This window comes from Lepus europaeus, chromosome 11 (assembly GCF_033115175.1).
Source record: "Lepus europaeus isolate LE1 chromosome 11, mLepTim1.pri, whole genome shotgun sequence".
NCBI lineage: Eukaryota > Metazoa > Chordata > Mammalia > Lagomorpha > Leporidae > Lepus > Lepus europaeus.
Genome location: NC_084837.1, coordinates 72,668,412 through 72,696,088, shown reverse-complemented (window position 1 = coordinate 72,696,088; position 27,677 = coordinate 72,668,412). Strand labels below are relative to the sequence as shown.

At 47.3% G+C, this 27,677-nt stretch overlaps 1 protein-coding gene across 1 annotated transcript in view; it reads left to right on the top strand.

Moving 5' to 3' along the window:
- TNFAIP8L3 (TNF alpha induced protein 8 like 3) overlaps positions 1-22,024 on the top strand; it is a 39,205-nt gene extending 17,181 nt beyond the window's left edge. The window contains exon 2 of the mRNA XM_062204770.1: positions 20,540-22,024. Coding sequence (XP_062060754.1) covers positions 20,540-21,102 — 563 coding nt within the window. The 3' untranslated portion in view covers positions 21,103-22,024. The remainder of the gene's footprint in view (positions 1-20,539) is intronic.
- The last annotated feature ends 5,653 nt before the right edge of the window (positions 22,025-27,677 follow it).

Genomic DNA, 27,677 nt, shown 5'->3' with positions numbered 1-27,677 from the left:
TGCTGACTTGCTTGTAAAAAGGTAAAACCTTTTAATGGCACTGTTTTATATTACCATGAAGTATAAAAATTTTAACTTCCAGCCATTTACTGCCTTAGGCACAAGTACTGGGAGAATTTAATTTAGAAAGAAGCTTGGGGGCCGGCGCTGTGGCGCAGCGGGTTAAGGCTCTGGCCTGAGGCGCTGCCATCCCATGTGGGCGCCAGTTCCAGTCCCAGCTGCTCCTCTTCCAGTCTTGCTCTCTGCTATGGCCTGGGAGAGTGGTGGAGGAAGGCCCAAATCCTTGGGCCCCTGCACCCATGTGGGAGACCCAGGGGAAGCTCCTGGTTCCTGGCTTCAGATCGGCACAGCTCTGGCCATTGCAGCCACCTGAGGAGTGGATGGAAGACCTCTTTCTGTCTCAACCTCTCTCTGTAACTCTTTCAAATCTACCTCTCTCTGTAACTCTTTTAAATAAGTAAAATAAATCCTTAAAAATTTTTAAAAAAAGAAGCTTGGAGGAAAACACACTTCTGAGTAACCTCCAGGAAGTCATGCCTCCTCCTTTCTCTTTAATGAGGTGAATGGGCCTGCCCCTGGACTCCAAGTGTGTCTATCAGAGTGGGGGTCCCAAAAAGCTTAGGGGCCCAGTCTCGGGGCACCTTTCAGATGCCCTCCCACCTCGCATTTGCAGACTACATCCCTCGACACTGTCATTCCATAGGCAGATATTGACCATGGCACCAAAAGAGATGCAAAATGCCACTTAGCTCTCCAATCTGAAATCCAGGCATAATCAAACCTTCACTCTACCGTATAGGTAAGGCATACTATACACCATATATTACGTGTGCTCCTTTGCTGCCATCCCACAAGCTGACTGAAATCCCAAACTGTCATTGTACAAAATTCACGTTGCACTTAAAATGAAAAAGTGAGGTAGAACACTGAGCGAGGCATAGTGCTGCCTGCCAAGTCATCTCCCTTCCAGAAGCATCTTCTGGTTTCCTCTCCCTCACATGTTGCAACCTCTGTAGTACGGCTAACAGGTGTGTGTGTGTGTGTGTGCGTGTTCACTAAGCTATATGACTCTACTTTCAGCACCTTCCAGAAACCTCAATCCTTGAAGCCTAAACCTGTCTAACACTTCAGGTCACGTAACAGAATGAAACGTGTACCATTTTATTGCCTGCTTTTTGACATTTTAGGTTCTGTGTCTGTACTCAAAAAATTAAAGAATTCCAAAGACCACCTCTTTAGCGCATCTGCCTGTTAGCTTCCTGTGTTCTTGTGCTGCCTCTCTCCCAGGGCCCTTGTTAGCAGCTTGGCAGCCCGTGCCTGGGTCTTTAGGTGCCTGGCATGGTTGAGAACAGTTTGGGAGCAGCAAGCAGAGACAGAGGATCACCCGGAGAGACAGAACGTGGCCTGTGCTGTCCCCGTGCCTGACGGCTCCTGCGTGTGCAGATAGCTCGTGAGTGAGCAGGAGCGTGAATGGGGAAGCTCTGGGGGTGGCAGAAGGAATGGTGCTGCTGCTGTGGAGAGAGGATTCCTGCTGAAATGGAACACAGAGGGCATGTGGGGGGAGCGGCGGTCTGGCCCCCTACATGCTCTTGTTACTGGGGCAAAGACAGGCAGAGGCCAGGAGGCCAGGCAGGCCGCTGAGAGCGAAAGGCAAGGCACAGCCCACGTGCTGAGCTAAGAAGGCAGGTGAGTGCATTCAGTTCAATCTGCACTCCGCGACCACGCAGGTGTGGACCCAGAACGGACGGAACCCAGACCTCAGAGAAGGAGAAAGAACACGCCAAAAACCATTCATTCAGCCATTCTCTAAACTGACGTCTGTTGGACAGCTTCTCCATAGCAGGTGCCCTCCTCCTTGTGAGGATAGGACACAACCTCTGAGCATCGGTCCCTAAGAAGTCACCACCAGGTGCGGAAAGCAGAGAGCTGATCTCAGTGCCTTGTGGGCAAAGGGCCCCCTCCCTGGGAAGAGGGATGTGAGGGCTGCCGTCAGCGGTGCCGCTTCCTCCTGGACAAGGGTCTGCTTGGATCCAGCTGTGGGCACCAGAGGGTCAGGGCATGGTTGGCAGTCAGGGCCGATTGCCGGGACCGTGGGGCTCTCAGGGCAAGGCTGGCTTTGTGAAAAAATGCACTGCCTTTTGGGTCCTGATGCCGGCGTGTTCTTTGACTGACGTTGGGTCGGAGGGCTGGCGTGGGGTAGGCGGGGCCAGAGGTCTGTCTGTGGGATTCTTCTGCCACCTCAGGTTTATGAAGGGAATCCTGCCATCTGTCAGTAGACACTGTTAGGTACGCTTCCTTGCAGCAGGCAGCCCACTGCTGGGTTTTTTGCCACTTTCCACATAGCGTTGTAGCAAGAGCTGGAAATAATTTGAAGTCCATTACGAGGGGACTGGTAGAGGTAAGGTGATATATACATCATCCAAAAATATTATAGGGGGCTGGACACTTGGCCTAGCAGTTAAGATGCTGGTTGGAATGCCCACATCCTATATCTGAGTTTCTGGGTTCAAGTCCCAGCTCTACTCCTGATTCCATCTCTCTGTACCCTTGGAGGCCACAGGTGATGGCTCAAGTTGGGTCCCTGCCATCCATGTGGGAGACCCAGATTGAGTTCCTGGCTTGGGTCTTATCATTTTGGGGGATAAAGCAGCCAGTGGATGGGAACTGTCTCTTTCTCTCTCTCAAATTAATTAATATCATATATGAGCACAAGTTCAAATTGCAGCTGTTCCACTTCCAATCCAGCTCCCTGCTAATGTGCCTGAAAAAGCAGTGCAAAGTGGCCAAAGGGCTCAGACCCCTGTTACCCATGTGGGAGACTAGGAGGGAGTTCCTGGCTCCTGGCGAAACTGTAATTTTAGAACTTAGACTAACAGTGGCAACCGAAGCCTTTTACTTTACCTCAAAAGTAAATCTGAAAGAGATGCAAGAATTTGGTGGATGGCACTATCCACGTTGTTGAAGAACACAGAAGATCTGGCTAAATGGAGACTCCTGTCACTCTCCTGGTGCAAACTTTCAGCACCACAAAGATACCAGTGTGCCTCGGGTTACCATGGGGTATTCCTGGCATTTAATCAGATGATCCCAAAACTCACATGAAAGGGTAAAGGCAGCAATAGTTAAGATAATTTCTAAGGAGAATAAAGTAAGAGGGGGCACTTCCTTTTGGTCTATTATGACTTAAATTATGAGTTATTGTAATTAAGAAACTGTGGTATTGGTACTGAAATAGACTAACAGACCAGTAAAACAGAGTAAAAAACTCAGAAACAGAGTCATGCAATATGGAAAGTTGATATTTTAAAAATGGGTCTGAACAGATCAGTACCAGAAGGACGAACTATTCAATAAAAAGAATAAATGATGAAGAGAAAAATATTCCCAACCTTATGCAATATGCACAAATAAATTCCAGATGGAATAAAGACCAAAATGTGAAAATGAAAACCTTAAAACTTCTGGAAAATACACAAGACTCTTGTAAACTTATGTCAGGAAAGAAATGTTTAAAATGAGATAGAAGACCCACCAACCATCAAGGAAAAGATTAATCAACTTCATTGTATTAAAATGTAAATTTTCTGAATGACTGAAGACACCATAATAAAGTTAAAAGGCAGTGCCACAGACCAGGGGGAGATAACTGGGACTCATGTGGTCAGCAGAGGGTTAGAATCCATAACACGTAAAAACTCCTACAGAGCAGTTAGGTAAGAGAAGGAAATATAGGATGACATGCTCATAGATTTTTTTTAAAAACCCTACAAATTAATAAGAAAAATGCATACATTTCAATTGAAAAAATACAACTAAATTGTATGAGTACGCAATTGTGAGGAGAAAAGCCTGAAAGCCCAATAAATAGGAACACGTCAAATCTCGTAGCCATTACAGAGATATATAAAAAAAACCAGATATCATTTTGTGCTTGTCGGATGGGCCAGAATTTTGAAGTTGGATTATTTGAGGTATTGATGAGGAAGTGAAACTTGCAAGAACTCACACATTGCTCCTGGGAGTGACAGTGCCGACTCACTGCAGAGCGACTTGCAACCCCTGCTACAGGATATGCCAGCTGTATTCTAGGTAGAGCCCGGGACTGTGGGGTGTGTGCACAAGGAAAAACATATGGGCACTTTTTTATTTGCAGAAAAATGGAAGGAATTTAAATGTCCATCAACAGGAAACATGGATATATAATATATTCATATAAGAAATAAATGCCTCAGCTAGATAAATCTTGAAAGCATGTTCAGAAGACTCTTACATCAAGTTTTAAAACACTTATCAAAATACAACGGTACTTCAAATGATTCGCGGAAAATGCATTAAAAGAGAAGTTTATTTTTGTGCCAAAATTTTGACATCTAGGGGCCAGCACTGTAGCGTAGCAGGTAAAACTACCACCTGCAGTGGGCACCGGTTCGACTCTACTTCCAATCCAGCTCTCTGCTATGGCCTGGGAAAGCAGTAGAAAGATGGCTAAATCCTAGGGCCCCTGTACCCACCTGGGAGACCCAGAGGAAGCTCCTGGCTTCAGATCAGCCCAGCTCTGGCCATTGCAGCCATTTAGGGAGTGAGCCAGTGGAGGGAAGACATTTTTCTCTCTCTCCTCCCCTCTTTTTCTGCCTCTGCCTCTCTGTAACTCTGGCTTTCAAAGAAATAAATAAGTCTTTTTAAAAAAAAATTGAAATCTGGAACAAGCGTTTGTCCTAGCAGTTAAGCCACCAATGAGGATGCCTGGGTCCCTTCCTGGAGTGCCTGGATTCTGAGCTCTGGCTCCTCACTCTGCTCATGCAGACTCTGGGAAGCCATAGCTCAAGTGGTTGGGTTCCTGCCACCACCTAGGAGAGGCTGGATTGAGTTCCTGGCTCCCAGCTTCATCACCCTCTCCATTCACCCCCACGCTGTTACGGGCATTTGAGGAGTGAACCAGCAAGGGGGAGCGCTCTGTCTCTCTTTCCCTCTGTCTCTCAAATAAGTAAATTAAAAAAAAAATTTTAACCAATAAAGTGGGTTGCATGTAAACAACAAAAAAATTGAAATCTCTGCATAGTTGTTTTGTCATATGCATTTTCCATGAACTGTCTTGAGTGCCCTCACGATGCTAACGGATACTCACACAGTTGCTCACAAGAACACAATCCCAGATGAGACAAAGGCACATCAGCTTCTGAAGTGCCCCCTCTCTGAGGCAGTCAAAGCAGAAGAGAAGATGTTGGGAACAGAGAGCTTCACCTCCCTCTGGCATCAGGGGCAAAACATTAAGAATCGTTCCATCTGGTGGGGGCCACACAAAGGTTTGTTATTATGATCTTCTGTTTGAAGGGGTTTGTGGTTTTTTAAAAAAATTAATTTCTTGGCGGAGGGGGGGGGGACCCTGCTCAATCTCCATCTTAAAGTGGGCAGTGATTCAAAAAACATTTAAGGTACTTGATGGGCCGGGTACTTGAAGTCGCTGCCTGCAGTTCTGGCAACCCCCCCCTCCCCCGCCTCTGCCTCTCTGTAACTCTGCCTTTCAAATAAATCTTTAAAACAAATTTTTAAAAATTAAAAAAGTACTTGACGGTTGTCACCCCATGCCTGGCAGTTCAGTAGGGTGGGTCGAGGCACAGAGCTGCTGAATCCAGCTCTGCTACTTCCTAATGGTAGGTTTGAACAGCTGCTTAATCTCCCCCCTTGGAAAAGACTTGAGCGGTAAAGCAACAGAGAGAGTGTGAGTACATCCATCTGCTGGTTCACTCTCCAAATGCCCACAAACGACAGGGGCTGGGCCAAGACCAAGGCCAGAAGTCAGGAAGCAAATCCAGGTTTTCCATGTAAGTGACGGGAACCCAACTCCTTGAACCATCACCACTGCCTCTCAGGGTCAGCATTGGCAGGGAGCTGCTGTCAGGAGCTGGAAGTGGGTACCCATACTCTACTATGGGACAGGGATATCCTACCCAGAGCCTTAACTTCTAGGCCAATGCCTGTTCCTTGCTCTCCCTCTGCCTTGGTTTCCTTGAATGTAAAATGCTGTTGCTCCTGTTGCTGCTACTAATGATGACGAAGATGTCTTAGTGCCTCCTCCATGGAGTTGTTGCAAGATATGACAAGTTGTGGTCATAAAGCACCAAGAAGAATAGGCTGTACATAAGTGGACTCTAATTATTATGCCTGCATATGATCCATCCAGAGAGACACTAGCTATTTGTGAGGTACAGGAGAGGAAGGGGAGGAATAAGCGCTCATGTAAGTAGGCGTTGTTTTAGTGATGGTTGCCCTTCTACTGCAGTGAGACAAAAATATCGCTCAGATCTCCAAAATTAACCTGTTGAGTTGGAGATGATTCAGCCCTCAGCCCCCAGTGACTTCACACGGCTCTACTTCGGTTAGCTCTGGCAAGTAAAATGATCAAACACTCATTCACTTTGCAGCGCTGGCTGTAAAAATCCATATGAAAAACGAAAATCAATACGTAACTCTGCTGAAATCCATAGAATTCTGTCTAAAAATGAAAGCTGTCTCAAGTTTTGATGACTATGTGGTATTGTTCTATCACATGAGACTGTCCCTTTTGTATTTAAAAGAAAAGATGAAATGGAACCCCCCCTCTCTAGATGGAGGTTTAAATTTAGGCCTATTTAGTGTTTCAAATAAATGAGAAATCACAGTCATTAGGAAACCAACAGAAATTTTCTGAATGCAAATGCAGGAAGGCAAAAATTACAGGTTTTGTCTGGTGCGCTTGGGCCCAACTGCAGCTCTGCTACTTCCTAGATTTGAGCAAATTCCTTCCATGTGCTGTGCCTCAGTTTCCTTATCTTTAAAATGGAACTCACTTCTCTTGTGTGATTGTTGTGAGCATCAAATACACAGGTGTACCCGCCTCCCCTCTCCCCAGTACAAAATCTGTGCTCAGGAGTTATCTTTAGCTCTGACATTATCAGGAATTGAGTTACGGATTGCTCAGCGCTGATGGGTGGTAGATGTGGAGTCTAAAACAACATGAGATAACAAGCTGAAAGGTTTTACAGTGGACTCTGCCAGTCTTTGTTCACTGAACCAAGGAGGCCTTTCAAGGCCCAGGAAGAAGGAAAAATACTTAGTCTTCCTCTTTGAAGATGATCAAACACAGCTTTTCGATTATGATTTTTCAGTGCAAGTATTGGAAGTGCTCTAAGTCCTGTAAGAAGCGTCCATTTCAACCACCGTTGCCTGCAAATGTCCTTACTCAGCACCCTAAAATGTCCAGTAGAGCTGGGGTGTTTCATTATGCCTGGTTCTCCCCAAACGCTATGAATCCCTGTTTCTAGCCTCCGGATGAATGAATTGAAAAGCCGAGACTCTGTGCCTCACACGGGCCTGAGGCAAAGGCAAGATTTCAGGGGCATCCAGGCCCAAGCTGGTGACAGGACATTGGTCACACGGCGAAGGGGGCGAAGACTGGAGAATGCAGCGCCCCCTGGTCTGCATCTGGTTGTATCTGATCATTCAGCCAGGCTTCCTTCCACCCTCCATCCCAGCCCTCCTGCACCCAAGCCTGCCTCTCCCTTCCTACCTTACCTGCTAAATAATTCATTCTTTTGGTGGAGGAAGGGGTGCTTTGGTGTTGGGCCTCAAAGGGGAGAATTCTGAGAGGAGTACAGCCTGGCTGTGATTAAAATAAGCAGTGAATCCACTTTCCCTGACTATGTAGGTATTTGCATTTTGAAGGAAGAGCCTGTTTATCCCAAGGATCCCTAAAGGACCAACCATTTCAAGAAGATGGATTTTTGTTTGTTTGTTTGTTATCTTTTTCTAACTGGAAAGGGATAGAGTTTGCTTGGGGTAGGACCAGGGAGGTGTGAGGTGCCCTGCTAAACTGGAGTGGCCACCTCCACCCAGATGCCCCACAGCCGCCTGGAACTCAGGGCTGAACTCATCGTCCCTGAATGCTGGCTTCTCTTCCCTGATGCCTAATTCAGCTGACATTTTTTTAAAGAATTTATTTATTTGTTTACTTACTTATTACAAAGGCAGAGTTACAGAGAGGGGGAGAGAGAGAGGAGAGAACCATTCACTCGCCAAATGGCTGCAATGGTTGGAGCTGAGCCAAGCTGAAGCCAGGAGCCATGAACTCCATCTGGGTCTCCCATGTGGGAGGCAGGGGCGCAATAACTTGGATCATCTTCTGCTTTCCCAGGCACATTAGCAGAGAGCTGTATCGGAAAGGGAGCAACCAGGACTTGAACCGATGCCACCCATATAAGATACCAGTGTCACTGGTAGTGGCTTAACCTGCTGTGCCACAACACCAGCCCTGTCCGTTGGCATCCAGAGCTTGAGAAAACAGCATCATCCTTGACTCATTGCTCTTCCCCAAAGACCATTCATCCTGTTGGCTCAAAGGATAAGCCAAAGATTGAAATCACAGTGCTTTAATTGTTTTGTTAATTGTCATGGCTTCCTACTGCCATCAATGAATACCTCAAGGTAAATAAAAATACTTGAAATCCGAATTTCAGGCCATTTAAATTTTTGGAAGATTGATGGTCCACTTCTCATCAGATCTGATTAGATCCTCACTCTCACCTTGTAGTTTGGCTGTGGAGAAGTTCTGCCATTCCCTCACTATTCACGTGAACTTGAATGGTTGGCACATGGTCTTCCATTCTGTTTTGTTTCTTGCAGGGATCTTTTGAAATCACTAGTCACTTTTGCAAGGGTTAGTTTAGTGATTCTAAATAATATGGTCAGCGAGTCTGTATGACCAAGAACACATACATTTATGCTGAAATAAATCAAAACTTCTGGAAGGGAACAAGCCAATGATGGACACACTAACCCCCCTCTCTGTAGCCTTTGCCCTGAGAATGTCACACAACAGTTGCCTCAGGGCCAGTCTGTATACTACCATTAGTAGAGCTTGAATTATCCCATGACCAAAAAAATGGAAACATACATAGAGGTTCTAATACTTTCATTTTGTGTGCCGCACCAGTGGTGCCTGGTGGAGGCTGCTGCCCCTTTCACCATGGTACCCCACTCACAGGACCCACAATCTGCCTGCTTCTTGTTGAAAGTGGTGGAAATCTTGGGGGCACCAGAGGTCTCTCCAGAAGCCCGGTGAGCCCACGGGCTCTGTCTTCAAGGTAGATCAGATACCTTTGGAGGGTTGAGGGTGCCAGCCCCAAAAAGTCCTCCGAGATGCGTTGGGTCAGCCCTGGGTCAGAAAAATCCATTCCCTAACCCTCCTCAGTCATCTAACTTTTACTGTGAGTGCCTCTCAAAGTATCCCTAAGTGCCTTTCTTAAGCTTCAAAAACACCATCTTACTCAACTTTGAAAGGATTGTACCAACAAAAGGCATTTTTCATGAACTTCTAAGCTTTGATCTTTTCTCTGTGGGGGAAGGGGAGAATCAAGGTCTGTGATGGTCCCAACCTTGAAGGTCTCACCATTCATTAACAATTTCACTTTATTCCAGCTCCTCCAGCTCCATGTCCATTCTTTAATATTCCAGAAATATACAAATGACAGTTTTATATGAGGGGAGAAAAATGATTTCTAGTGTCACTCCCCTGGATGTGCCTCCTTGCTCATTCTGGGAACCACAATGCTGTGAGGTTTATGTTTCTAAACACTGCTTAATGTTCCTTAATCATCTTGTCTCCACAGCTACTTAGGGACGACCAAGAACTAATGCAGGGGACTTGTCTGCTCTAGGAGGCACGTATCATTGTCATGGACAACCCATCCTGTGGGCAGCAGGGCCCTTGTCTGCTCCACGAAGCATGTATCATTGTCATGGTTAGCCCATCCTGTGGACCACCTCACCCCTGCAGCAATCCCCTTCCTCATTACATACCCAGAGAACAGAAAAAGAAACTTGAAGGGAAGAGGGGAAGCTATCACTTTCCCCATTGGTGCAGGCTGGAGGCCGAGGGCCATGACACACACCCAGTCAGCATTTCCCAGTGCACAAGCAGCTGAGCAGAAGGGTGGTTGCTCATCACTGAAGTTCAAGTTCAAAGTAGTTTGCAAGGCTCTTCTACCTCAAGGAGATTTGCTTGAGGTTTTTTTCAAGAGTTAAATATAAATGATTGAGTACCAGAAACTTAGACAATCATTCAATCTCCCTATGCCCAGGGTTTTATCCTTCCCATGGTCGGCGCCTCCCTTGCCACCTTCCTTGTACTATGGATCCCTTAACTAGACAGATGGTGCTCACTAGGCACTAGATTGCTCCTCTCTGGGTACCATCTCCACTCCTCTACTTAACATTTTTAGCTAATTCTCTTTCCTACCATCATCTTAAGCTGTTTATGGAAGTGAGATTGTTTGTTGGCTGTTACAAATCATTTCCAATCTTATCATTTTGACATAGTTATCTCTGCTTCTACTCAACTTTTCCACACACCTCTTGGAAGTGTTGCAGAGGTGGAGAAGTTGCAGAATCCCATGGGAGAGAGGAGAGCATGCCAGCCATCCCCGTGCCTTCTCCACTGCCAAAGCACTCTGGCTTGCAGCAGACAGCTCAAAGCCTGCCATCTTTCATAACCATCATTTGCTTTCTTTTTCCCCAAATTTGTTACCTTGTTCTGACCATGTCTCTTTTCTGCCCACTCACCCAGCTTGGTTAGAGTTTCCTGCTGTTTGTCACCATCAGCTTGGCATTTCACCATCTGGGAGAGCTTAATGTTTTCTAGAAATGTGGAAACATCTCTTGTGCGCCAGCTGAACATCATTTGTGAAAGCAGCAACTCCGACTGGCCTCAGCACTTTTTCATGCAGTAAAGTGCCCACTTAAATGCTCTCTTATTTTCTCTCTGCAAACTGGTTACTACCATGGTCACACCATTCCTCCCACCTAGTTGTGGTATTTTCCTTTCTTTCTAAAGGTGTTAAGGTTACTTATTCTCAGAGCACTGTGCTCATGTTCCCTTCCCTTGAGGTTATCCATCAGTCTTGGTGAAAGGAAACCCCATTTGCTTCTACAAAGATGAATTGCACAGCTTCCTCAGGGTGTCCCATTGTGTGGTCAGATGAGCCACACTACACTGCATAATCACATTTTTATCTCTATTCAGGGTATCACAAACAATCCAGTAACTTTCCTGGCTGAAGAATGGGAATGTTTGTTCGAACATGGTGTCTCTGGCCAAAAGCAATCTCCTAAGGCTCCTTGTACACAGAAATAAGAGAATGGTTTTGCCAAGACCTAGCCTAGAGCCCTTGGTGTTTCCCCACCAACAAGCATGTGTCCACTATAAGGCCTGTTTCCCCAGATATCCCAGGCACACCCCTGCTCTTGGCTCTGAAAACTTTGCTCACATTCCTCCCCTTAGCCTGCAGTGTCCCTCCCTCGTGGCTACCCAGCTGGACCATTTGCAGAAGGCTGAGACAGAGGATGGGTGGATGCAAGTCCAAGATCTCCATGTGCAAAATATCCCCTGAATGGGACTGCTCCCTCAGTGCAGTCCTTACATCACACATATCATTAGCTGCAAGCAATGGTGCCATTCTCCATTCTCCGTGCCATTCCCCCTACAGATCTCTGGGAGGTGTAAAAGTGTTGTTGACTCGAGTATTTTTTATTTTCTTTTTCTCCGTCCTATCCTGGTATTTCCCATAAAACGCATACTGTAGGGTGGAGGCAGGGCAGCAGGGCATTGTCCAGTAAGTTTGGCAAGTGGTGGACTAAACCACACTCCACAGGTGTCTTTACTGCAGGACTTTTTAAAGCCATAATAAATGACTTGGTATGGGGGACTCTCAAGGGCAAGCCATAAGATATAGTCACCTACAAACTCATTTAACTGACCCTAGAACCTGCTTTCCAGGAGCATCCTATGGGACTAATGGCCTCTGGGATATGTGTTGGGCCACGGTGTCTTCATTGAGCACGTCTCACATTCACCATGGCAGAATCTCTCATGGAGCTGTGGGAATCCAAGGCAGATGGAGTAATCTACTTGGTGGTGGGTGGTGGGTTTTTTTTTTTTTTTTCTTGAAGCCTTCCTGGTGACAGTCATGACCTGTAGCATTTGATTCCTCTACTCTAGACACTTGATCTTTATGACTAAAGATGCTATCCCTGTGACCTTTCTCATCCTCTCACCCTACAAGTTTGTACCCTACATTGCCTTTTAGGTAAATAATAAATTCTAATACAAAAGAGATGGTGGAAACTTATCAGGAATCCACTCAGGGCTTTTGCATCTTGGGAAAATTACAGTGCTGTTTTCCTGATCTTGGAAACCACTTCTTAACAGGAGCTCTCCCTGCTTCCCTGCATTCAAGTCCATCTGTAGAGCCCTTGGGGCCTATTGCAACTGTTCTCACTCACGTCAGCTTGGGCTGTTTCACATGTTTCTGTATTTTGTTTCACTGTTTGTATCTTGTCTCCCTATAAGATTATATTCAGAGTAAGATCCAGTGGAATACTTTATGAGGTTTTCCCAATAGCACTTAAAACAGAGAAAACCTAATAGTAAATGCTCAATAATTACAGAGAAAAGAGACAAAAGGGAGCTTAGTCTAATAGGGACCAAAAGGGGTTATGATTGCCTCCAGAATTAAACAGAAGGTAGAGGGCGGTAAATGTTGCACCATGGGGGGTGCACTGCTTATCCTGCTGAGATGGTAGCCTCTTAAACATCAAACAGCATCTTCTTCTACTTCCTGAAATGTTTTCTTCATTACTTCTCTGTTCTTCACTCTTTAGGGAAATGATATATTTCAGGAGTAGGATGACCAACTTCTTCCCCAATTCCTGGGATTTTTCCACTATTAGCAATGAAAATATCTGGGAAATTCCTTACTGCTGGGAAATTGGACAGTTGGTCCCTGTTGTAGGGTGGCCCCTGGCCAGGCTTCGGCCAGGTTCTTTTCTCCATCATAAGAAGGAAATCCAGGAGGAGACATAGAAAAAGGTCAGCAGAGAAGCAAGATGTTTTTTCTTTACAAGCAAAGTTAAAGCGTAGTGTAGGCAAGCTCAGGAGAGAGAGAGAGCAGCAGATTCAGGGGGCCTTCTGGCCAGTGCTGTGGCTCACTAGGCTAATCCTCCGCCTGTGGCGCCGGCACCCTGGGTTCTAGTCCCAGTTGGGGCACCAGATTCTGTCCCGGTTGCTCCTCTTCCAGTCCAGCTCTCTGCTGTGGCCCGGGAGTGCAATGGAGGATGGCCCAAGTGCTTATGCCTTGCACCCGCATGGGAGACCAGGAGGAAGCACCTGGCTCCTGGCATCAGATCGGCGCAGCGCCGGCTGTGGCGGCCATTTGGGGAGTGAACCAACTAAAGGAAGACCTTTCTCTCTGTCTCTCTCTCTCACTGTCTAACTCTGCCTGTCAAAAAAAAAAAAAAAAAAAAAAAGATTCAGGGCCTTCCTTTTATACAATCTGGAGGCATAAGGGGTGGTATCTGGATTGGGACTTAATTGAATATTCAAAGAGAACAGAGTTTGGGGTGGGGCTTGAGAACAGCCCATTTCCTTCCGCCTTTTTGGAAATCTTGGAAGTGTTGTGGCATCAGGTCCAGGATGGGAGTGGGAGTATCAGCCATAGTAATTTTATTACAATGAGATTGTAATGAACTAAAGGAATCGCAGGGACACAGCCTGTAGCCATGTTGGGTGTTTTTAGTTGCCATCAGTGCTAAGTGACAGCATCACAGAAGTTGTTTTCACTACACAGAAGGAGCAGGGTCGGTGGTGCATGGAAAAGGGGTTTTGAGTGGTGCGGGAGGCAGGGGCAAGCAGGGGATTTGGCAGCCCAGGCAGAGCTGCCATACCATGGGCTGGGCCATTGTGCTTCCCGGGGTGGGCAGAGCTGCAGCATCGGGACAGCGGGGCGATACGGGCAGACCTCAGCTCCTGGCTGCCAAGGCTACCTCCCTGCGTGCGTCAGCTCTACTCAGGAGACGAAAAGAGTTCCCTGACCAAATGAAACTGGGAAAAGTCACATCTCATTCTGTCCACCTGCATTCATTTTCTATTGCTGCTGAAATAAATTGCCACATATTTAGAGGCTGAAAGCAGTAATTTGTCATTTTAAATTTTTGGAGATCAGAACTCTGACGCTGGTTTCCCAGGCTAGCAGTCATGTGTTTCTGGAGGCTCCCGGGGAGGTCCTTTCCCTCGCCTTTCCAGCTTCTATGGGTCATCCGCCCTCCTCAGCTACTGCTTCTTCCTCCATCTTCAGAACCAACGACCACATTGCCTCAGCTTCCAGCAGCACATGTCTTTCTCTGTCTCTCTCTCTTGCCTCTCTGAGTAATCAGGACCCTTGTGATTGCATTGAGCCCTCTGGATAATCCAGGATAATCTCCTCAAAGCCAAGATCCATAACTTAATCACACATGAATGTGGCTTTCGCCATGGAAAGCAGCGTAGCTCTGGATTCTGGGAAAAAGGATATGGGCACCTTGGGGAGGCCATTATCCTGTCCCACCGCTCCTCTCTGAAAATTGATAGAACGTTTAATGAATTAAATGAATAGTTTTAAAGTCTCACAGAAAAGAACCTCACTTTTCTTTTTTTTTTTTTTTTTTTTTTTTTTTTTTTTTTGACAGGCAGAGTGGACAGTGAGAGAGAGAGACAGAGAGAAAGGTCTTCCTTTTGCCGTTGGTTCACCCTCTAATGGCCGCTGCGGTAGCGCGCTGCGGCCGGCGCACCACGCTGTTCCGATGGCAGGAGCCAGGTGCTTCTCCTGGTCTCCCATGGGGTGCAGAGCCCAAACACTTGGGCCATCCTCCACTGCACTCCCTGGCCACAGCAGAGAGCTGGCCTGGAAGAGGGGCAACCGGGACAGGATCGGTGCCCCGACCGGGACTAGAACCCGGTGTGCCGGCGCCGCAAGGCGGAGGATTAGCCTGTTGAGCCACGGCGCCGGCCAGAACCTCACTTTTCTTAATACAGTTTTTTCAAATGTATTTAACCAAGGAAGTCTTTTCCTTCTTCCCAAAGATCCCTCTTAACATTAACATTCCCTGGGATGCTGCTGCCATTAGAGAGGAGGAGGACTCAAACTGTGTGCACACCTCCCACAGCCCAGAGATTCTCCATGCAATGTGCAAACCAAGAGACGTTGAAGGGATCCAACCTGCAACTCCCAATTCCTCTTCCCAGCTTCAGCACATACTCTTTGTACAGATTGTATGCAAACCCATCTACCTGAATAGAAACCTGAGGTTAAGGCCTGGTGGATCTCCCTTCTCCCCACTATTTAAATCATAGAGTCCTCACCCATAAAGACTCTCAGGGGGACACTGAGTGCAGAACCTCCCAGGTCAGACTCAGGGATGATGTAGAACTCCTACTGGCAATGCTTGTTTGAGTCAAGGCACCATAACCCACTCCTGCCCATCTAATTTAGAGGTACCTTTCCAATAAAATTTACTTTTTATTTCTAATGCATATTTTTCCAAAATGTAGTATTTTGTATCACACCCAAAGTGTGAAGTAGCACCTTGACAGTAGGGACTCCATTTCGGAGCACTTGAGACTCCACTCTGGGAAAGCACCCCCCCCCCCCACTGTGAGACTCTGGTCTGAAACCATGATCTAAAACAGAATAACAATAGCAATCCACTACATCACCCTTGGCAGAGCACAGAAACTCCCTAGCATGATCGCTCAAGCTTAAAAGTAGAAAGGTTGCACCTGGGTTAATGATAAAAATGTAATTTGTCTATGTCCTACATATAATTAAAACCAATACCTGGATTAATGTCAGGATTATAAGATTGTAACTGGTATTGTCAAGATTATAATTGATACTAGTTTCGCATAGGTTTTAGGTCGGCTTGACCCCGGTAACCATGTATTCCCCCCTGTTCCTAGCAACCATGAATTCCCCTCCTGGGCCGGCGCCGTGGCTCAACAGGCTAATCCTCCGCCTTGCGGCGCCGGCACACCGGGTTCTAGTCCCGGTCGGGGCACCGATCCTGTCCCGGTTGCCCCTATTCCAGGCCAGCTCTCTGCTGTGGCCAGGGAGTGCAGTGGAGGATGGCCCAAGTGTTTGGGCTCTGCACCCCATGGGAGACCAGGATAAGCACCTGGCTCCTGCCATCGGATCAGCGCGGTGTGCCGGCCGCAGCGCGCTACCACGGCGGCCATTGGAGGGTGAACCAACGGCAAAAGGAAGACCTTTCTCTCTGTCTCTCTCTCTCACTGTCCACTCTGCCTGTCAAAAATTTAAAAAAAAAAAAAAAAAAAAGAAGAAGAATTCCCCTCCTGATTTTGTGGTTTTTGCCTTTATAAACCCTGTTGCTTTAGGCTTCAGGGTCGAGAGTTCTTTAGGGCACGAGCCCACTCTCCACCGCTGGCAAATAAAGGACCATCAAATTTTATCAATGTGTGGAGCTCCTTTGTTCATACTCGCTCAGGTACAACAAGGGTTAATGTGGTAATTTGCTCCAGAAGATAACTTTTAATGCCTAGAGATAATCATTAGAATCTTCTTTAAATTTCAATCAATGTACATCTCTTGGTTCTAGGAAATTACAATGGATTAAGGTTATGTGGGTAAGGTAGAACAGAGACACAATTTCAAGAAGAAAAAAAGGGACATGTCTCATTTTCAATTTTTAAAAAAGATTTATTTATTTATTTACATGAAAGTCACAGTTACAGAGAGAGGGAGAGACAGAGATCTTTCATCTGCTGGTTCACTCCTCAAGTGGCAGCAACAGCCAGGGTTGGGCCAGACCAAAGCCAGGAGCTTCATCTGGGTCTCTCAAGTGGGTGCCAAGGGCTAAAGCACTTGGGCTATCTTCCACTGCTTTCCCAGGCCATTAGCTACCGTTGGATAGGAAGTGGAACAGCTGGGACATGAATTGGCATTCAAATGGGATACTGGCGTTGCAGGCAGCAGCTTAACCTGCTACACCACAACACCAGTCCCCAAATTCAATTTTAAAGGATATGCTGCTTGTACCATTTTCGTTTTTTTAAAGGCTTATTTATTTATTTGAAAGGCAGAGTTACAAAGAGGCAGAGGCAGAGAGAGGGAGAGAGGTCTTTGATCCGCTGGTTCACTCCCCAGACGGCAGCAATGGTGGGAGCTACGCCGACCCGAAGCCAGGAGCTTCTTCCAGGTCTCCCATGTGGGTGCAGGGCCCCAAGAACTGGCCAATCTTCTACTTTCCCAGGCCATAGCAGAACACTGGATCGGAAGTGGACCAGCAGGGACTCAAATTGGCACCCATATAGGATGCTGGCACCGCAGGCGGTGGCTTTATCCACTATGCCACAGCGCCAGCCCTGTACCATTTTTAAATGGACAACACTGGGCATTAGAGTACAACAGTACTTATATTGCAGTGGACACATTTAGAAGAATGATTTAGCAGATTAATTTGAAAATGTCAATATTTACAATACCTAGAAATTATACCTTTTCTAATTATTTGACCCTAAGGTGGGAAATGCTGCCAAGTTTTTAAAATATGCAGAGACACACATGGCTTTCTCAAAATTCTAATGGGGAGGTGTGAACAAACGTTGTGATGACCACTGCTCCGAGCAGCGTGGCGGAAATGCTGGTGGTAACAAGAGCAGGGTTTGGAATCAGGCGAGCTAGCAGGGGTTCATCCTAGAGTCAGACGATGATCATTAGGCCCTGCGCATAAGGTAGCGCTTGGACAGACACATCCCTCCCTCCCAGTGCTAACATTCAGCACTAAGACTTACTGAGTGGATCCATTGCGCCTGTGTAGTGTAGGTTTCCTGCATTTCCAGAAAACCTTTAAAAAGAACTTATTCTTAGGAGCTGTGGCTACATTTTTTTGATCTCGCAGAAGAGATTCTGTTGGTCCCACTGGAGTGATCACCTGGGGAGGCATGCACTTGTTGCCATGTGACAGAGCCAATGCTCAAAAGTCGCCAAGCTTTTTCTGTGCGGAATCGACATCAAAGCATACAGTGTGATCTTTTGAACTTCCTTAGTGTGTGTAAATATTTGTCTTTGAAGGACAAGTTCGATTTTGGGGGAAGCAAAGGTTATTCATGCAGAGGTCTGGTAACCATGGTAGATGATCAGTCTGAGGAAAACGATCACTGGTCTCAAATTCTGCAAGAGCATAAATCAGGAAGCCAGGAGACCGTGTTCACTTCTTGTATTTCTGCACAGTGAGTGTGCATTCTATATACTCTGAGACCGGAGGGGAAAATCCTGGCCATGCCAGGTCACTGGGCTGTGAAACTGCCTGAGGAGTGTGTGCTCCCAGGCTTCGGGGAGAGAGCTCCCTGCTGCTCTGGAAGCCCCCTGGTGCCCACTGTTTGAGTCCTGCTGATTCCACTGCGGTGACCCTGCTCCAGGATATGCCCAATAGGGGCCTGCCTCTGGAAGAGGCCCAGAAGCAGAAGGAGCTGTCCTGGAAAAACCCAAGGCTGGGCCAGCCTGCGGGAGATGCAAAGCCGTTGTTTAAATTGTGCTTGAGTGTTTACTGAGTTTGTGTGTGCAAGACTGGAGCATCCAGTCGCGAATCCGTGTCTGCCGAGGGAACGAGTCTGGTGTGAGCAGAGAGGCTAGGGTACAGACAGCAGAGGGGCAGACGGCGAACCGGAGCTGGTGCATGTGGCCATCCCTCTGTTTACTCTGTCTACCGCATCTGCCACCTGCGTGTGACACAGGGCACAGCCTGAGAGCTCCAGGGATCCTGGCGGACCCTCGATTCTCAAAGGAATATTGCGTTCTAGTTTACAACTTCTTGTTCTTCTGCAATGGTTCTCAGGTATTTTACTCAGCCGACACCATTCTGTGCTGAACCCAGAACTGAGCTAGGGGCTGTGGAAGACACTGTCTCCGTCCTCAGGCCACTTAAATCCCTTGAGAAGATAAGAATAACAGGCTTACATGCTGTAGAGTGAGGAAGGCCAAGGGTTTTCATTTCAAATGTCAGCTCCCACTAATGGGCCACTTTCTATTTTATCAGATCTCAGACATCATCAATTGTAAGATGTGATTTTATATGCTCTTAAGAAAGGAAAAAAAAAATGCTGCTGATTAAATTGCGAATTGTTGCTTTTTGGTACTTAGAATTTTATCCATACTTATGGAAAGTGCCCAGATGTAGTGTTGTAGTTTTTCTTAATGTATATTGCTCTCATTTATTCATAAAGTAGAACATAACAGTAAAATAAATTGTGGTTTTTCTAAGCTTTTTCACATACAGAGTTGTACTTGTCTGTAACACTTTAAAAATAAAGACTTATTGATTTATTTAATTAAAAGGCAGAGAGAGACAGGGAGAGAGAAAGGGATCTTCCATCTGCTGATTCACTCCCCAGATGCCTGCAACAGCCTAGACTAGCCAGGCCAAAGCCAGGTACCAGAAACTCCATGTGAGTCTCGCATGTGGGTGATAGGGGCCCAAGCACTTGGGCCATCCTCAGCTGCTTTCCCAGGTGCATTAGCAGGGAGCTGGTACAGCAGCAGAGTAGCCAGGACTCAAAGCAGGCGCTCTTGACGTGGGATGTGGGCAACGCCTACATCTGCCGCACCTCTGACTTGGGGTTCTTGATATCTGTGTTTCCCAAACAGTGCCATGTCCTGTGATGCCAAGGACACTGGCGAGGAGACTTTTCTTAGAAGAATGCTCTTGACTTTCTCCCTAATCTCTCACACCTGTGGTGTAAACTAACATGCAATTGACAGATAATGACACCCATAGCAGGATAGCTTCCTGGCAGCCATGACTGTAAGACACCCTAAAATGGATACATCTCAAAAATGGAAACACACATGTAAGACTCAGTAAAATATGGACTCTGAGACTCAGTCAAAAAGACTACCATGACCTACTATCCGCCCTGGAAACGTGTCTGCCCTGATACTGGGACTACATTCTTGCCATTAAGCAATGGTTTGCTCCTGTATGATTTCTGAAACCGAGTAGTTTCCAGTGTCACAGCAGTAGCAGAAAGTTCTCCAGGGTCAGGAAGACTTTCTTCATAAAGTATGTCTAAAAAGGTGCCATTGTTGCCTGCCCAGGAGATCACTTCCAGCAGAGGGAAGGGCATAAACACAGTGTAGAAGGCTCAAAGCAGTAAACAAGCTTGTCACGTGGAGAGGAGAGAGGGGTAGCCAGATTGGGACAGGGTTTGGTTAGAAAGTTGCATAAATACATGAGTTTTTGCTCAAAGAATATATAGATCAATTTACAGTTGTTGTTTTTTTTTTTTTCCTTATTTGAAAGACAGAGTGACAGAGACAAAGACAGACCAAGAGTGAACCATATCTGCCAGTTCACTCCCAAAATGCCTGCAACAGCCAGAGCTAGGCCAGGCTGAAGCCAGGACCCCAGAATTCAATAAAGGGTTCCTACATGGATGGCAGGGACCCAATCACAACCCGAAACCCACTGCCCATCAAGGATCTGCACCAGCAGGAAACTGGAATAAGGAGCCACACTGGAACTTGAACCCAAACACAGGCACTCTAAGAAGTGGGAGTCCCAACTAGCATTGCAATCACTAAGCCAAATGCCCACCCCCAATTTTGTCTGTTTTACTTGCAGAAACATATAAACTGTTCTCGTGTTTCTATAACACCTATTTCTTTCCTTACCATAGGTCCCGATGTTTTTAGTTCAAAGAGTCTTGCCCTTCAAGCCCAGAAGAAGATTCTGAGCAAAATAGCCAGCAAAACTGTGGCCAACATGTTGATCGACGATACCAGCAGTGAGATCTTTGATGAGCTCTACAAAGTCACCAGAGAATACACCCACAACAAGAAAGAGGCACACAAGATCATGAAAGACTTAATCAAGGTGGCGATCAAAATTGGGATCCTCTACCGGAACAACCAGTTCAACCAAGAGGAGGTGGTTGTCGTGGAGAAGTTCCGGAAGAAGCTGAACCAGACAGCCATGACCATGGTCAGCTTCTACGAGGTGGAATACACCTTTGATAGGAACGTGCTCTCCAAGCTCCTGCATGAGTGCAAGGACCTGGTGCATGGACTGGTGCAGCGGCACCTGACACCCAGGACCCACGGGCGCATCAATCACGTCTTCAACCACTTTGCAGACGTAGAGTTCCTCTCCACTCTCTACAGTCTGGACGGAGACTATCGGCCCAACCTCAAGCGGATTTGTGAAGGGATAAATAAATTACTAGACGAGAAAGTCCTTTGAATGGCTTCTCTCCTCCTGGACTCTGCTGCTTTAAGGTTACAGCCCCCAACACTGTCTGGGTGAGAATCAAGAAAACAAGAAAAAAACTCTTGTCCAAGATGCCCCTGTTCTATCCTGTTCCACCCCCAATACTGATGCTGAACTGACCTCAGGTACATTTATTCCCCAAGTTCTCTGACGACGTCTGTACTAACATCACCTGTGTTTGCAAGCCCAAGGGCTCGTTCATCATTTGTAACCAGAAAGGCTGGTCTGCTCAGCAGGTGAGCTTCATCTCTTGGAGTGGAAGGAGCCCTGGATCAGGAGCCTGAGGACGTGGACTTGCTTCCCAGCTCCACCTGCCACAGCTCTGTACTCTATCCCAGAACCACAATGCCTGCCTGCCTGCCTGCCTACCTCACAGGGCTGTTGTGAGGATCGGATGAGATGCTGTGTGTTCATGCTTTTGAAAATGATGGTGGAAGGTCTGAGTATTTTCCCTTCTGAGTGGGAGAGGGATACACCTGGATCTAAACTTTTAAGCAGCATAGAAGAAAAGGACGGTAGAATCTAACAGGCTGAGTTTGCAACCTTTCTCTAAATGTGCTGCTTCACGAAATACAATGCAATCCAAAGGTGTCACAGAAGTCTGGTTGCAGATTAGAAAATCTGAAGTTGCGCTTTTTAGCTCTTAGTGCAGGTTTATGATCCTGTGGAGGGAAGCTTCCCATGCCCAGTGGAGAGAGAGTTTCCCCACCCATAACACAGAAGCAGAGAAGCACTGGGCGCCTCCCTGTGGGACCAGCCTTCCCTTATCCTTGTGGCTCAAGGGGGCTTTCTTCTGGCATGCACGGGGTAGTCAGGCTGAATGAACCTTCATCCGTATTTCTTGGCCTTTCACAGTCATTTTGTGCTGTTTTCTCTGGTTCATTAATAAATTGAAATTACCCTTAAAACAAGAGGTCTTGGAGTTGTGATTCAAAATAAAATTCCTTAAATACATTGTTAACAATAATGGGATTGAGGAGCCGGTGTTGTGGTGCAGCAGCTTAAGCCACTGCCTGCAATGCTGGCATCTCATATAAGCACCGGTTTGAGTCTGACTCCTCCACTTCTGATCCAGCTCCCTGCTGATGTACTTGGGAAAGCAGTGGAAAAGGCCCAAGTGCTTGGGACCCTGCACCCAGGGAGACCTGGATGGAATTCCAAGCTCCTGGCTTCAGTGGGACCCAACCTTGGCTGTGTGGCCATGTGGGGAGTGAACCAGTGGATGGAAGATTCTCCTCTCTGTCTCTCCATCTTTCTCTCTCTCTCTAACCCTGCCTTTCAAGTGGACAAAATAAATGAAGAAGGAGGAGAGAAGGAAGAGGAAGAAGAATGATGATGATGATGATGATGATGATGACTGAGTTGAAAGGAAGATGAAAAAGAAGAGCAAGAGATCTGCACTCAGGATCTTAAGTGGATCAGTGGGTTTGAGGACCGCAGACACAGACCCCTTCTCCCACTCTTGCACAGCTGTGCCTGCACACTGAAGCTTCTGGCATCTTTTCAATATCCCCTAAACCAACATCAGGACAGTGTATTTATGTCCTTACAACAGTGTGCCACGTTAAGAGACTTGGTCCTCCTGCCTTGTCTCCCACCCTGCTATGCTTCTCTTGTATCTGATGATACTGTAAACATATCATAGTAGCTGATCCCGTGGTTCATCCCACCCTACGGTCTTTCTCCAGCAGAGGTATCAAGAGATGGTTTGTGAGAGTGACACAAGGTACACTGAGCCTACAGAGCCAGACTCAACTGGCCCCCGTGTTCACAACAGTGTACACTATGCAGTAAGTTCTTCAGCCATAGAATTCTCCTGCCCCCCAGAATTATTTCATACAAAGGATGCCCAGCACGGAATATGGAAAAGATAAGTCAGGCCCTGTTCTCCATATCTGACAACTATGGCCTGTCCCTCTTCTCAGAGCCGAAATAGGACCATCTGGACTAGGGTGGTCTCTGGGCATTTGCCAGCGCTGTTGGGAGCTGCAAGTAGCAGGCTCCCCCTTCTATCTGCCTGCTAGGTGTTGGTCCAGCAGGAGCTGTATTTTCACATGCGGAGTCCTCCAAGCCAGCCTTGGTGCACTTGTCTGACTAGGAACTGCTTTCCAGACCATCAAGAAATGGGTCTAGAAATAGGTTTATTTCTCACTAAGGAAACCGTTACATGGGACTCAAACCCAAAAGCACTGGGTGAAACTGCCTTTTGTGTGTGTGAGGTCAGGGAGGAAGAAGACAGGTTCCCAGCCAAAGAAGCTGCAGGTTCTCCCCACTGCTCAGGCCATGGCACAAGCTTCGGTGGTAGGAGAAAGACTGAGCTGGGTTCTCATAGCCCACTCATCTCTAAGGAAACGGGGTCCTTCCTTCCCTGGTCTGGGAAGGCTCAGGGCTTCCACCAGCAGGTCTCAGCAAGGGCAACAGGTCAGAACAGACAGAAGCAGTTTCTTTTTGCCTTGGACTCCACACCCACCCCGAGGGAGCCAGTGGGCTCTCTACTACAAAGCCAGCTGGGCATACCCCAGGCTTATCAACAGCAGCTGGGGGAGCTGGGCTACTCCAGATTCCTCTGAAAGTATACAACCAACACCAATAATATGTACATCTCAAATATATTATTGGCATCTAAATGCAAATGATTCTTGAGCTTCATTAAACAGCTGGAAAGCCTACAAATCTCATAATAATATATTGATCAAGGAAGGAATCTCATTACACAGTCATATTGGTTTATCCTGAGGACTCCAACCACATCACTTGGCCCCAAAAAGCTGTTTTGGCTGAACTAGAGGCTGGCAGGTGCTTTCAAAAGTAGGACTCTGTATCTGTGTATTTGTGTTCAAGAACTCTGCACAAAGTTTTCAATGGTGAGAACCAACTAAAGCAAGTATAGGACATCTACATTAGGGGCTGATGGGGGGCAATGGGTTAAGTCACGGCTTGCAGTGCCAGCATCCTACATAACAGTGCAGGTTTGAGTCTCCACTGCTCCACTTCCAATCCAGCTTTTTGCTAATGCACTTGAGAAAGCAGTGGAAAATGATCCAAGTGTGTGGGCCTCTGACACCTGCGTAGCAGACGCAGAAGCGGTTCCAGGCTCCTGACCTGTTCTGGTTGATGCAATGATTTGGGGAGTGAATCAGCAGATGGAAGATCTCCTTCCCTTCTCTCAGTTACTCTGCCTGTTAAATAAATATATAAATCTTAAAAAAAAAAAAAACTACAGTTATATGTCACCCAATAACAAAGGCTAACATTGCAATAATGATGATGGAATAGGAAACTAACTTCAAAAGAAGTGCAGTATAAAATCCTCAGACTTCAGAGGGCAAGGCCTGGATCAGCAAATCAAATAGAGGCAGGACTCACTCTTTGAGGGTAGGGGTGGCAGGGGCAGCCGATATAAACCACCTGGAAATACCACTTTTCAACTCTGTCCCCGCAGGAAGATACCAGGGACTTCTGCTGAAATTCCCACTCTGCCCCTTGGTCCCTGTCCTTCATTATGGAGCTGAACCCTGCACAACACATTCCCTGCCGGCCACCGCCTGCCATGTGTCTATCGCCGTTCCTCCCTGTGTTTGCATCTGCGAGTCCTGACACCCACAGTAACTCCAGGTCTCTGCTCAGTGACAGATCAAAAGTGAAAAGACTTTTCCATCTGTGCCTCTCCTGCAAACTCTCATCTCCCCCATCTGTGCATTCTTCAGAAGCAAATGAGTGTGTTCAGTGGCTGCTCCCATGAACCTCTTGCATTCTTTTATATAAAAGAAGAAAGGTGCTCACATCAGGCTTCTATGCCCTCTGCTGCAGTATCTTTGGGGCTTTTAAAAATTTTTATTTCTACATGATTCCAGAGGTCAAGAGCGAAAAATCAGTGAAAGCTGTAAACCAGCCAACCAGAGCTGTGAAAACACCGCATTAGCAGGAGCTGTTCAACAATGGACGGGGGTGGCAACGTTAGACGTGGATCAGATGGCCTTGGGGGAAGAGACTGACCAAGGCCCTCCCAGTTCAGGGTCATGTGCTCAAATGCATTTTCTTTGTTTACTCTGACTCTGCCGTGTAAGACACAGCCCAAGCTGCGCCCAGCTTCGAGCTCTTTCCTTACATGGAGCAAAAGACCTCCACAACCAAACAGCATCCATGAGTCTCTGAAAGTTACACACAGTGAGGGGAGCAGAAGAGGAGTCCATGAGTTCCAAAGCAGTGTTTCACTTTTGGGGCCATTCTGACTTTTTTCTAAAGAGAAATTAAATCAACACAAATGTGTTCTGAAGCCTGTGGGAGTGACCTTACAGCCAAGCGATGCCATCTGGTTTCAGAAGCTGAATTATCTGTGTATCTCCCGTGTCATCTGAGCTGATTGAGCACCCCAAGTGAAAGAAAAGACATTCACCAAGTGTGTTTTTCAAACTAGGTCTGGCATCCCTGAGGGCCTGCAGGCATGACCTGGGGCTCCGTGAGTGCTCAGTTTTGAGTAACATGGCTCGGACACGAAAGTGCAGGCTGCCAGAGAGGCACTAGGTGTTACCTGCCCTTGACAGCGACTCCTCTGTGGAGGCTCAAATGTTCAGAAGTGAGCCAGCGTCTGGGGCACTTTCGGGTCTGCACTACATGTGCAGGTGCCATCCGCGTATCCTGCCTGCCCTTTGGAAGCTAGCCCCAGGGAAGCCACCGCCTATAAACCATAACTAAGAATTGACCAACCCCACCTGGCAACCCCAATACGAAATCTCAAAGGCACCAGAGTGTCCATTGCTGGACAAAGTGAGCGCTGTCCATTCCAGGAAGGGAGTGAAGGAGAGAAGTCCCCTTCACCTGTACTAGTTTCAGCCCCATGAGCTGGTATGCAGACAAAGGTCCCCTCGAACGAGCTTGCTTGGTTCTGGAATCCCCAGAGCTTATTCCTGAAGAATGAGGAACGTGGCTTTTAGCTAGCTGCTAGTCACAGAGGCAGGAGAGCCGAGAGTAACCTCACTCCCTGCCCCAAGCAGCACCTCAGTACTGCTGCTAGCCTTGCCTTTCCCTCGCTTGTCTGTCCTTTGCTGAGCCCGTGCGTCTGTACGGAGGAGGGGTCCCAGCAGCCCACCCAGGCAGCTGGAGCCTGGGCAGCCAGGCCTCCCAGGCTGTGATATAGAGCTCCTCTTAGCTAAGGCCTTTCTGGACCAGTTCCTAGGACAAGGGAGTCTGGGGTTTGGCTCCAGGCTCGAGGAGGGGCTGGGTAGCAGCCAGAACTTGGCGCAGACTGAGTGTGCACGGCTAGTGGGGAAGTGGCAATTCAGTCATGTTAGGGGGAGAAGCACTTTTTCAGGCGCGGTCACTAGTGAAGGAAGGGCTTTCGGCTGGTCCCCAGGGGCTGCTCTGGGGTGGAAAGGAGCCCAGAGCAGCCACCTTTCCTACAGACATCTTTCCCCTCAGCAGTGGCGCGGCGCTGCCCCTACTTGTGGTTCGGAGAGTTACAAATTCGTTTTAGAAATAGATGGCTGGATGCGGCTCTGGGGAGACTGGAGAGAGGAGTGTTTGGCGTTTGGTTTTCTTGTCAGCTTCCATAGACAGCACAAAGGGTGGGGTAGGAAATGAGCCCTGAGTCAGGAGGTTTGTCTTTGCTTGCCTGCTGATTTCCATACCCTTCCCCTCCTGGGCCTCCATTTTCTCGAGTTTGGTAGAAGCAGAGAGTTGCACAGTCTCTGAGCAAGCTTCCAGGTCCCTCGTTAAGTGCTCTGAACATCACAGGAGGGAGACTCTGGACGGGCCTGCACTGCAAGCTTCTTGGAAGGGGAGTGAACGTGTTATTTAGATGAAGCAATAGTTTCCAAGCAGACTGAAAATGACTCCTCAGCGATCCTCCTCAGCAGTTTTGAATGTAGATCCAAATTCATAGATTTCAGAGGGGAAAGTGGTGAGCCCGAAAAGGCAAAGTAAAAGCAAGACCCCCCTAAGGATCAGACAGCTGCACCATATGGAGTCTGCCAGTCAGCCGGCTCAGCAGGAGCCCACTGGGATTCGTGTTCTGCCTCTTTCCCGAGACATGCATTGCAAACGACAATTGTGTCAGACTCCACTAAGCTATCCCTGGACAGAAAACAGAGTCACAGGCAAATTCATGATATGTCATGTAGATTGGAGTCAGATACCACAGGATACTACCACAGTTATTTTGAAATATATTAATAAAGTCATTCTGATGTAGGCAGGCATAGAGGTTAAGACTGATTAGGTCCGTGAGACTTCACCACGCCCCTGTGTGACCTCATGCCCCTACCTGGCCACACCTGAGCACCCACTGGCCAATCAGGTTAATTAACCACTCCCCTTTGAAAGTGGATTAAAAGCCTGGGACATGGTGTGCCCGCCCCTTCCTTTCCCTGGCCTCTTGCCAGTATAGGGTTGGCTACAGCCCTGCGCCTCAAGGATACGTGGCCTTCTGGCCACCCAGCCCCATGCTTCCTGGATGCTCCTCTACATGGCTGGTTCCTGGTACTCGGTATGAACCCAGATATACCTCTCTCCTATAGATAGGGACCTCATTCTCCTATGCATCTTTCGCA